This window comes from Triturus cristatus, chromosome 5_2, assembly GCF_964204655.1.
Source record: "Triturus cristatus chromosome 5_2, aTriCri1.1, whole genome shotgun sequence".
NCBI classification, from domain to species: Eukaryota; Metazoa; Chordata; class Amphibia; order Caudata; family Salamandridae; genus Triturus; species Triturus cristatus.
In genome coordinates, this window is record NC_140588.1 from 332,080,815 (window position 1) to 332,093,901 (window position 13,087).

General features: G+C 43.0%; 1 protein-coding gene across 1 annotated transcript; it reads right to left on the reverse strand.

Moving 5' to 3' along the window:
- Positions 1 to 9,912: 9,912 nt before the first annotated feature.
- Positions 9,913 to 12,475, reverse strand: NHLRC1 (NHL repeat containing E3 ubiquitin protein ligase 1). Its single transcript, XM_085606597.1, has one exon. The coding sequence runs from the start codon at positions 12,407 to 12,409 to the stop codon at positions 11,198 to 11,200; it is 1,212 nt and encodes a 403-aa protein (XP_085462723.1). The 5' UTR covers positions 12,410 to 12,475; the 3' UTR covers positions 9,913 to 11,197.
- Between the last annotated feature and the right edge of the window lie 612 nt (positions 12,476 to 13,087).

The following is a 13,087-nucleotide window of genomic DNA, read 5'->3' on the forward strand; positions in this document are numbered from 1 at the left end:
CCCATGACTGACACCATGATACCTTCTGAGATGACAACATTCATAATGAATTATCCACCAAATAAATCGATTGAAACAGGATATCCCAGTTTATTGAGTTTTGCAGCATGTTAATTTATTACACTGATATGTCGTGTTTTATGCCACCAGATTGTTACGTCAAAGGAGGACCATGTGGTCTCAAACCCAGTGGCAGATTTATCAATTTGCCACTCACATGGTGCCATCAACACATCCCACTTAAGCATACAAGTACTTTGGGTGGTCATATATTTAGCAGTGTGTGACAGGTTTACATAAAATGAACACTAAAATGTTTTCAGTAACTCTTATAATTAATACTAGTAACATTATTATTATTATTAAAATGATATGTTTTCTTTACAAAAAGTTGTCCTCATTGATTCCTGTGCTAGGCCCAAAGCCATGGGGCCTGTTGCTATAGGTTTTAAAACCTAAACTTTAATACCTACTAACAATTATACTGAAAACTAAATACCAATGTGGAAAATAAAATACCTAGAATATGACACCTTTAAGATTATAATCTAAAAAACCTAAGAAAATACATATTCAATATTGAGTCAACGCTAACCTTAATATTCATTCTAATAACCAAACCAAACCTAATACTAATAGTAAGCATAAACCTAATGCTAGCCAGATGCTTAATCTTAGCCCTGACCAGAACCCTAATAACCGTAAAGTTTATCTTAGTCCTGCAGCCTGATGCTAGGGTAATGAGAAACCTAAGTCCTGAACATGAGCTTGATACTTAGGTTGCTTCAGCATAGTTCTGACCCTAACCCTAAAGTTAATCCTACCTCTGTGCACTGATAACAGACTTACGCAAACCCTAAACACAGAACCTTAACCTACTATCATTTCACATTTCTACAGTATTAAAAGAAGAGACAAAGTAAATATTATATATTTTTTTAAATAGGCTATTCTAACATTACATTTTTGGCATTTCTGTTTTCAGGATTTTCATTTTAGCAATTACAACTGCATACCGGCATACATAAATTAGCCTTGGACTTAATGATCTTACTTTGGAATTATCGAGTATTTTCAACTCACACTTCTCTCTCTGAGGGGTTCTTGCTTCCCGTATGTACAATGATACTGAACAGGTTTTCCTATGAAAGCACACCAAAAAGTGTGTATGTGTATATATATATATCACCACTTCCCCTTCAAAGAAGCACGCCGATGCCAGATTTCAGGCACTTTTATTTCAACCAGAGGTAGGCGGAGGTTGCTCATAGTCCTTGCGCGTTTCAGCTCAGAATGAGCCTTGATCACAGGTGAGTCTCTTATCTAGTATGACCATGTGTTTATTGCAGACACCAGTCACATTCTCTCTCAAGAGTGCGCATTTTGAATCAAATAACATTTTTCTCTGACCACTGCGCAATAACAATTATATTCAGTGCTTTAAATGGAAAATGAGAAGTGCCGGTACTCACTAATTAGACTGGGTGGGCCGTTAGGGGAGTGTCTGGGGGCGTGGCTATGAGCTTTAATGCAAATGTTCTGATAGTCATGTAAAGCACTTGAACGTCCATGGGCCAAATTCGCGCAATATCAAACTGCCTCTTTTCATAAGACACATGGCAAGCATCAGCTTCTATGTCATAGGTGCAGGGCCTAATTTTTGGCAGTTTGAGATTGCGCGAATTTGGGCCATGGGCATTTAAGCACTCTACATGATAGTCGAAACATTTGCATTAAAGCTTACTTTTTTATTAAGCACCACTGGTTAAGTGAGTTGCCCAGGATCACAGGGTGCTGAGCCGACGTCGGGATTCGAACCTGGTTCCCCAGTTCCACTGTCGGCGTCTCTGGCCACATCCTCAATTCAATTCTTCATCTTTATTCGGTCAAAAATATATTAGACCATTAAAGCACATTTGGCAATGACAAGCACATATAGTAATAAAACAGTACATTTTCAATCCAATTTCATTAATTGTTCATTATCACTAAAAGTTACACATATAATATTTAATGGAATGCTAAAAAATGTAAAATCATGTATCATATATAGAACCAGTTCAATCTGGCCACATCCTTATTCTTGTTGCAATGCCAATTAGAACCTATCACTGCAGGAGCACCCCAGCGCAGGAATACACTACCCATTGCTTGCCAGAGCGCACATAAACACACTCCATCTGAAAGGGTCATTATCAGTAGTTTTTGCGTTGTACGTACCCGTACTTCAGGGCCTGGGCCCTGCTGCTTCTGGGAGTAGTGGTACTCTCCTTGCCCAAAAACAAGCTCAGGGGGAGAACACTGAGAAGTGCCGGTACTCAGTACCGGTGAGTACCGGCCCATTTAAAGCACTGACTATATTTCATTATTTTCTCGCAGTGCTCTTCTGTTTACATTGATCTTGTTCAAATGCATTTGGAAGTACATGTTTCACTTTGCTTCCTAATATTAGAATTCGAAATGAAGGTGTGGCAAGGGAAACAAAGTGAAACATGTAATTCCAACTGCTGACTTCGAAGCTGTGGGGCACTACAGGAGGAGTAGAAGTTATGGCAGGTTTTCTTTTTAACGCATGTGAACACTGCAAGAAAAGAATGGTTGAAATAAAAGTGCCTGCAGTCCTTTGAAATCTGGCATCGGCGTGCTTCTTGGAAAGGGAAGTGGCGATATTTTCATTTATGCGGGAAGCTCCATGCCCGCAGCGCTAAAGCCGTTCTGCTTGGTTCAGGCTCCTGGAATCGTAGCATTGTGGTGGAAATATATATATATATATATTCACTGAAAAAACCATAGGTTTCACACATGTTATAGTTAGCTGGACATTTTACTGATAAAAAACCAATGAAATTCCCCCGTTATAGTTACTGTAGGCAACTATAACTCACGCGACCGCAATCCTCTGCTGATGCTAATACTGTATTTAGACACTTATTTGCCCATGTCTTCTTCCATTAAATTTTAGCTATACATATATTACAAATATTTTTTTTTCATAAAGACACATATGTCATCAGCAGAGGATTACGGTCGCGTGAGTTATAGTTGCCTACAGTAACTATAACGGGGGAATTTCATTGGTTTTTTATCAGTAAAATGTCCAGCTAACTATAACATGTGTGAAACCTATGGTTTTTTCAGTGAATTTGCAAGGTTTTTTAAATGCTAATTCCTAACTATAACGTGTGTGAAACCTATGGTTTTTTCAGTGAATTTGTACGTTTTTTTAAATGCTAAGTTACTTTACGCCATTTGTGGCGTGCGCGCCCACTTAACGCAGTTCGTTCCATGCGCGCACGGTGCGCTTCGCGCACCGTGCGCGTACAGTGAGCACGCGGTGTGCTTCGCGCACCGCGTGCCCACGTTACGCTAGATGGGCCATGAACGCACGATGCGCTTCGCGCACCGTGCGCACATGGAGGACATATGATGAGCATCGTTGTGACAGGTAAAATATATGTTTTGTTTAGCTCTAATAAGCCATGCACAAAAGGTGCCCTTCGGGCGCCATTTGCACACGGGGTGGGGAGAATGTGGATATTTTTTTTTTTTTATTATTATTTCTTACCGTACGCGTATGGTAAGCGTAATCGGCGAAATTTTCGAAAAAATTAAAATTGCCTTTTTTCACTTGGGGGATCGTTGGGGACTCCCTCGACATGGCTAGGTGCTTGGGAGCTGTGTAAACAGCCCCTTTACATGTTTTTGCACTTGGTTTTTCAACCCCCTGTCAGAGTGCGAGAGAGAAAATGGCGGCCGCCGCTTCCTGGTTTCGACCGATTCGAATGTTTACTAAGATCTAAGGGCCAATCAGAATCGCGCTCGCGCACGCCACCGTACGCGTACGGTAAGTGCACCGTAAGCGCACCGTACGCTGGCTCAGATATATATATTGATTTAAAGGCTATTTTCTCAGAATCTACTGAACAGATTTACACCAAACCTACAAAAGGCACTTCCTTGACCTGAGGACTACCTCTCTGCCAAATTTCAAGTAATTCTGTTCAGCCGTTCGGGCTGTAGCTGTGTCTAAAGGTCCTATGGAAAAATGCATGGGAAAAACGCGTTTTGGGACCCCCCTTTTATCTCAGCCCCCGCTTGACGAATCCCCCCGAGACTTTCAGGGTAGGAGCGGAGCGTAGCGCCCCACCTATTTTGAAAAATTCGCGAGGATTCGTCAACCGGCGCCAAAGTTATTCAAAATAGAATGTTGCGGATTTCCTATGGAAACGTGGTCCTAACTATAACTACCTACTGGCGACCGCCAGTAGGTAATATATATATATATATATATATATAAAAAAATAAAATTTATATATATATTATCTACTGGCAGTCGCCAGTAGATAGTTATAGTTAGGACCGTGTTTCCATAGGAAATCCCCAACATTCTATTTGGAATAACTTTGGCGCCGGTTGACGAATCCTCGCTAATTTTTCAAAACTAATGGGGCGCTACGCTCCGCTCCTACCCTGAAAGTCTCGGGGGGATTCGTCAAGCGGGGGCTGAGAAAAAAGGGGGGTCCCAAAACGCGTTTTCCCCATGCATTTTCCCATAGGACCTTTAGTCCGAGCTACAGCCCAAACGGCTGAACAGAATTACTTGAAATTGGGCAGAGAGGTAGTCCTCAGGTCAGGGATGTGCCTTTTGCAGGTCTGGTGTAAATCTGTTCAGTAGGTCCTGAGAAAATAGCATTTAAATCAATATATATATCTGTAAGCACGCTCCGTGCGCTTACGGTAAGCTTACCGTACGCGTACGGTGCCGTGCGCGAGCTCAATTCTGATTGGTGGTTACATGACTGTAAACATTCGAATCGGTCGAAATCAGAAAGTATCGGCCGCCATTTTCTGTCTCTCGCACTGAAAAACAAAGGTTGATAACATGAAAAGGGGGCAACGAAGAGAGTTGCAGACCCCCTAGCGTTCGTCAGGGGGTTCACGAAGGACCAAAAAGTATGAAAAATAAATTTAATAATTTTAAAAAAAAATCGCGGAGTGCGCGTACGGTAAGCTTACCGTACGCGTACGGTAAAAAAAAAAAAATAAGAATTAACAATCAAATTTAATATATAAATCTAAGGACCCCCATGGGAGAAAAAAACAATTGATATTTTGTAAAAAATGGCGAGGCGTGCACGGTACGAAATACGCAACGTGGGCGCTCAGTGCGCGAAGCGTACCGAGTGCCCACAGCGCGCGCACGGTGCGTGAAGCGCACCATGCGCGCAAAAATTAAAAATAAACACATAACTTAGCATTTAAAAAACCGTACAAATTCACTGAAAAAACCATAGGTTTCACACACGTTATTGTTAGGAATTAGCATTTAAAACACCTTGCAAATTCACTTAAAAAACCATAGGTTTCACACAAGTTATAGTTAGCTGTACATTTCACTCGTAAAAAACCAATGAAATTCCACGTTATAGTTAGATCAGGTAACTATAACTTGCGCGACCGCAATGCACAATGTGTCATTTCAGATGTCATCATTGATGTCATGAGTGATGTCACTGACCATGTCATAAGTGATATAATATGTGACGTCATCAGCAGTGCATTGCGGGCGCGCAAGTTATAGTTACCTGATCTAACTATAACGTGGAATTTCATATATATATATATACACATATATATACATGTATATATATCAGCAGCAGCAAGCTTGGCGAATAGATTGTGATGGCTTTACACTCATGGATATTTGTTTACAAAAATCCAGTGATAAAAATATGATTCTATATTTTATGAACCTACCTTTTTTATTGTGTATTTAACCATCTTAGCTATAAATCTGCTGTTTATGGGCATATTTTAGCAATTTTTCAACTATTTAAATATTTATTTATATGGATGTTGTTTTACATGATATTTTATCAATATGTATACAATTGTATTTGACATCTATTTGCTTTTATCATCATTTGTATGGTAATGTCTTGCTGTTTTAAAACATTCTTCTATGTCTATTATTTTTGACGTCACAAGTTTCTTTGCACTGCCCCTTTAATTAACACTCAGGAAAGATAATGCGCGTCATGTGATCAAGGCCTCTGTGAGACCGAAACGCGTAATGGCGGTTGGTGCGGGGCACTAAACAAAATAAATCATTAGCACCACGATTTTGGGTCCGCATCGTCTGTTTTCTATAAAGGAATGGTGTACAGGACGAGAAACTGGAATATATATATACATATACACACTACTGTGAAACCATATCATACTATGAAAATAAACATGGTAATGTGTAATTTACAACTGTTGCACGCTTGTATGCTACTTGCTAAACTATCTTCAGTTTAAAATATGACGTAACCTACAGGTAAATTCCTGCTTACTAAAATGAACCCCAGTAAGTGCTATAAATAAAGATTTTACCACGAATTCTTCTTAGCAGTAAATAATAGTGAATTCCCAGTGGAAATAAAAATTCACATAAAAGGGCTGGAAAACTAGCTTCCCCATTATTTGTTTAGGCAATAGTTTTGATTCTGCTCAGTCACCTGACTTTTACACTGTCGGAAGGCACGCACTGTGACCCCCAAACTGTAACCTAATACTGCACAGTATTGATGTAATAGCCATGCTGCAAGCGAGTAATGAGGTCACAATTAGATTGTAATAAAATAAAATGTGTGTTTTATGCCATTATTAATGCAGGCAGTTGATCTATAAACATATACAGCTCAAATTATTGCTCCCTATAATTGCCATATAATGTAAATACAAACCATACAGTGTGCTATTACTGTCCCAATTACATGTATATATTGGAATTAACATTGCGGGACCCAGCAGAGTGCTATACATTATATGGTGGTTTTAGGGAGTGACCTACCTACATGTGCATCAAGTGGGGATTACACAAATACATTTTACACAAATCACATTTTAGGCACGAGAAGATTAAGTGAGGTCCCCAGAATCATACTATGTTGAATATAGCACCAGGGATGGTATTTGAACCAGGGCCCCCAAGTCAGCGGCGGCCGGCCCAGGTAAGCGCAGTGAGGCGGGGTAGGCCACGGTGTGGGGGGGGGGGCACAGACTACAAAATAGGTGTTATTTATTTATTTAATTATACCTATTCAGTCGTCTGTCGACTCCCCCCCGCTCTCACCCCGCCTACCTATGCCGACCGCTGCTGCCCCAAGTTACTACAGCAGTAGAAGGAGCCTGAGGCCACATCTCCTTGTCATTCTTCTCCTGATCACATAATGGACTCTGTAACCTAGTTTCAGCTGGACACAACACACAATAGTGTTTGATGAAAAGCCCCTCATGCTTCAGATACTCCTGCTGCAGATAAACTATTTTAAGAAACACATCCCTATGCTCCTGGAGCCCCTGACTATGCTACTCAATAAATAAGTTATTTTTCTTTCACCTCTTCACCCGCCATCTCCTAAGCAATGGAAAAAGTGTCTTACTTTAATTCTTTTTTACATTTGATGCATTTCACTGTTCTAAGCATTTCAGGAGGGCAGGCCACTCCATCTCTTTTTACGTATCCCATTCGAGACAGAAGCGCCTGTTCCAAGTATACTGTAATCCAGAAACGTCAAATCTGCCATTTGTCATCAATACCATTATGGGCGTGCACCACCTGCTGCCATTTCTTAATGCGGATTAAGGGCAGCTGCAAGCGTAACAGCAGGAGCATTACTACATGAAATGTGCAACAGAGCTTAACATGGGCCAAACCCCTTTTACACCATTCTTGCTGCATGAGGGAATTGGGCTGGCAGGCTTTTTTGTAAACTTAGACTTAACCAAATTACATACGGGTTGCACCATGTCAAGATAGGAGCACGTCAGGGGCATGATGTAGGCTGCTGCAACCCCTACAGTGCAAAAGGTCACCACCTGTCAAGGCCCTCTTTGAGCTCCAAGTCTTTCTACATTTGTGAAGCAATCAGTATTAGTGAATGTATAGGAATGCCCATTACATTTCCCATCATCTTCAATTACACTACTGGAGCAAACTGTTTTTGGACTTTGATGCTTACCTTATAAGAACCAGAGTAAATGCATTTTGCTCTATGTTTTATTCATGAAATACTGAGGAAATTATCTCTGCTTCATTTATTATTTTATAAGCAGCAAACAGAGAGCGCAAATCCCTTTGCTCCGTGTTTGCTCTGGTGCAAAACTCTTATAGTTATATGGGATGGACTAAAATCTGTTTGTTCCATTTATCACACAATCAGCAAATTGGTGCAATGTAGGCTGATAGTCATTGCCCCAGTGCAAACTTTACATACTACAAACCCAAAAGGACAAAACAGGTGTCAAACAGCATATAGCAAAACCAGTGTGGAGCAATTTAGCTTTAACAACTGCACTGACCAATAAAAAAATAAATGCATAGACGACCCTGCAACAGTTGGTCACGCAAAAGTGCTTTCTGACAGACTTCAGTCTTGGGCTCTTCCTTAACGTGCAAGAAATCCCAATATTAGCCACACACAAGTGACAAGTAAGTGTGATGTCACATATTTTTCCAGGTAGCAGGGCTTCAGGGGGATTGTCACTGACTCATTTCCAGTATTAATACTTTACGCATAGTTATGCTACATGTGAGCTTCACACGACTCACTCTATTTGATAGACAACTCTCAGACTTGTCCCTTTACACAATAAGAGATGTGTGGATTGCTAGAAATAATATCAGCCATGTATCCGCCATTACAAATGGTAACCAAGCATATGCAATCAGCCTTTACCCTGTCCTAAAATGGATGGTCCACATTGTTATGTCTCTGAACGGGAACGCAAGCCGTAGGAATTAAACTGCACTTCATCGATTACATCAAAGAGGCTCAAACCAGCCTGGGATTGCTTCATTCCCATTAAGAGGGATGTGGCCTGGCAGCTGCACTGATTTGTTCTTAATGGAGAAGGACGAAGACTGATTTGCAAAAGGTTGGATTGGGACCATAAGCAAAATACAATGGACTGGAATGCGGCCTAGAGTAATTAGCTCTGCCTGACTTTAAATCAGCATTGGACTACTCACTTTTTTCCTTGGCTGGATGCTCGAAGTGTGATGGATGTGGAGGAGTGTGGGGCATGGGCCAGTTAAGCCACACGACTCAAGCAGCACCTAACTGATGAAGCCTAGAAAGGCAGATACTAATTTGGGCTTGCTTTTACTCCTGTGGAGAACAGTGGCCTGGAAGTTCAGGATGGACTGATGGTGTTGGAGCAGTAACCAGGCATATTTGCATAAGATGCACCCATGTCTGGAATAGCACTGCGAGTAAAAAAAAAAAGTGGGACTGGAATGCATCATAGAGTAACTCTCAGTAGCTGAAATTACTTGAAGAATTAAACTCATCATGTTTTTGTTTTTCTCATTCTGAAGATAAGGTCAGGTTCTGGTTTACCTGCTTTAGGCTTGCTGGGTTGCGCGCCTCATTGTTGTTTAAGTTCTCAGACCACAAATTTGTTTAAAGTAAACCAAAAACGGAAGCTAACAAACTATTAAAACTATTAATGCAGGACTGTCTAGTCTGTCGCAAAGAGCTGTTAGCATTCGATAGGGAGTGTCAAATTCAACACCTGTGACGGTTAAGGAATACACAAAGTTCACAGCCTCTTCCATTAAACCTGAGATGAGTGGAGACGGACAGCGTAAGCACTAAGAGGCAATGAAGATACACACCCGATGCAGTAGCGGCTCCTGGAGGGAGTGCTGCGGGGCGGTGAGGCAGGGGAGGGGCAGGGTGGGAGGGTAGTAAACTCCAGCTCACGGCCGACCGGAGTAATGTAAATATATGAATAAATAAAACGAATTTCATTGCGCGCGCATAAACGCCAAATGCGATGCAGCGCGCGCAATGAAATTTGTTTATTTATTTATTTACATTACTCCGATCGGCCGTGAGCCGGAGTTTACTACCCCCCGCCCTGCAGCACTCCCTCCAGGAGCCACTACTGACCCGATGCAAAGGAGACCTCATAGTAACATCTCCCCCTCACAGCATACATGCCAACCCTCCTGATTCAGAGGGGAGACTACCCATTTCATGGCTATCTCCCACCTACCGATTACTGTATGCAAAAACCTGAATCCTCAGCGGGCTTCAGCCGACAGGGATTGGTTTTGTGCGACCTGGTCTGAGTATTGCCATGAACCTGCTCCTGCGGACGAGAGCACAACATGTTTGTCACGCTCTCTGTCTGCCATAGCGCTTTTTCCGTGCTCCTGACAGTTAGGGAAAAAAAGTATATTTGCATTTCTCATATCTGATCCCGCAGCAGCACATTTGTAAGTTCCATTCATGCCAATAGACCAGATTCAGGCCTCAGTAGAAGTCAATGGGTGAAATACAAATTTCCCAGTTTGCTCTTCTAAAATATTGGTATGTATGTCACAGCCTGCACATTGCTTGCCACCGCTAGAGAAGAAACGCTGTCCCCTCCACTGCCTACTCTTTGGGGACCTGCCCTGGGCCTGGACAAGGGGACTGGGAACATTATCACTACAGTATATACAGTAGTGTAGCAAGGATGTCATGGGTACTATTGCAAGCAAGAAAATTTACCCCTTTTGGCTGCTGCTGGGGGTTGTAAAATATAGCAAATATTAGGCTTCAGTGCACACCGGTGCCATTTGCACCTGCTGCACCAATGGTAACTTCGCCCCTGAGTGGATTGTAGCAGCCTTAACAGTAAGGGGTGGGTGAAGAATTCTGCTCCGCCGGCGAAGTTCATGGAGTTTAGCCGAAGCGTGGAGTTCCCAAAAACTCTGCAGACTTTTTTCTTTTGAGCAGTTCACCAACGTTAAGTTGGCAAGCGCTCACGAGAAAAAATTATGCGCTAGACCTCCTACCGGCGAGAGGTCGCAACCGCTCGCGTTGAGAAATCTGCTGCTTGTGTTGAGGAAGCTGCTGCTCGAGTAGAATGTCTACTCAGGCGGCAGACAGCAGCAGCCTCTGAGGGGACGCGTAGTGCAGCTTGTGCTGATTTTTCAGCATGGGACATACTCCTGGCGATAAAAATCAATGCGAGCAGCGCGATGTAACAGACTATGCCACTGGAGGAACACCGCAGAGAGCGTCAGAGTTTTTCCAGCACTCCGTGGAGTTCTGCCGAGTAAAACTCTGCAAACTCCGTCCAGGCCTACTTAAGAGACAAGATGGCAGAAGAAGCTGTATACGTCCAAATCACAGTAAAAGAAAGTTATTAATATTCAGCGGCTTGAATATACTTTCACAGAATGGTCCCCACTGTCTAACACAAGTAACGAATTATCCGCTGCACAAGTCAGAGCCACTGGATAGGAAAGCCCATGAGTCACAATGGGTCTGAAGGATGGAAACTCTTCCAGTTTCCCTAGACCAAACACAACCCGGTTGTGCGCGTCTGCAACCAGGATATTGGCCTGTCGGTCAAAGGCCACAGCGGTCGCGTGTAGCTCGGATGGCAGCACGAGGCTGAGGCCGAAGCTGTCTACCTGGCCGATGAGTTTGAAGGCACTGCTGAAGATTTTCATGCGTGTACTGCTGCAATTCCTCCCCGCGGCCTTCAGGTGCTCTATGACAACAACAGCGCCGCTGGTCGGGCACACTGCAACTCCCCGCGGATGACACAGATTTGTAATGATTTTCAGGTTCTTCTTTAGCGTCCCTTTTCTGAAATCAGCCACCACGAGGCAAAGGGTGCCGGCGTCAGAGTCCGTCACCATCATTTCATTTTGGGGGTTGATGTCCACGCCCCACGGCAGGCAGAAGGTCTCTTCAATGACCAACTTGCTCCTTCCGTTGAAATCAAACACTTTAACGGAACGGTCCCCAGCATCAGTGACCACAATATAGCCGTCCAGAGTGACTGCCACATCGAGTGCGTATTTGACGTCGCTCCGGAAATCTCCCTTGACCCCAAACTGCTGAATGGCTGTGCCCGTGGAGCCGAAGACGTTGATTCTTTTCTTTCCATCGTGTGCCACAACCACACAGCCGGAGTTCTGACACACAGCCAGCCCTGTAGGGTTGATCAGCTTCCCCCAGCCTCCAAAGGCGAGGTTAAGCGAGCACCCAGCTGGCGCGAGACTGCGCACGTGGACTCCTCCCGCTGCCTCGTCTGCTGCTGACGCGGAAGGGTCTGTAACCACCGAGCTCAGGATCTCCATGAGGTGCAGCACAGGCAGGCAGTCGCTGGTTTCAGAGGCTCTGCAGGCCCTGCGACAGAAGGGGCACTCCAGTCTTGGGTTCCTGGGCAGGGCCAGGGAGCAAACACATTCCTGGCAGATAATGTGCCCGCATGGTAAGTTCCTGGGCCTGTGTTTCTGCTGCTGGCTGAATTTTTCAAAGCAGACTTTGCATTCCAATAAATTGATCTCCGTTTCGTACAGCAGATCCTTCATAGTCCGGATTTGTTTTGACGCTCTCGCAGACATTGCCATGGTTTCTAGGAGTAGGGCTGGCTAGGCTGTGCAGCGCAGGGATGTCTTCCATCTGTGTTGATGACGGCGGACAGTTCACAGTTTACATAAAAGCATCACGCTACGTGCGCTGCCGATGACACAGCATTTACTGCAGTATGTAAGGTTATGTGTTGACTTTTGCTGCCCTCTAGTGGAAATTTAAAACAATGCACTGTATTCTGATTCTATGCTGTAACTAATAACCATAAGGAGGTTGCCATTCCTTAATTATTATGCTTTGTACAATTTGCTAAAGAAAATAATGAAGTTACTTTCTGTTAACCTTATCTTTATGGCTGTTTCCTTTTCCTCTCAAATGGTCAAGTGGTAACATTCCAGAAAAAAAGGTAAGAGGAAACAAGCATCAACAAAGCCAATAGGTCTCACCTATGTGAAGGCTATTGGTTATGCCAATGTCTTTTAGCTATGTTGCAGAGCAGCGTGGCTGCTGTGCAGCATGGCTAAAAGTTACAATAGAAAAATAAATAAGCTGTTTTTTACCTTGCTGTGTCAGTGCTTTTAAAAAAAATAACTTTTATAGCTTTTATTTTAATAATTTTTAGCCATGCTTTTCTACAACATGACTAAAAGACAATGATAAAGGCACCATCTCTCACATAGACCTGACTTGACTTCTGCCTCCGAAGGGGCGCAAAG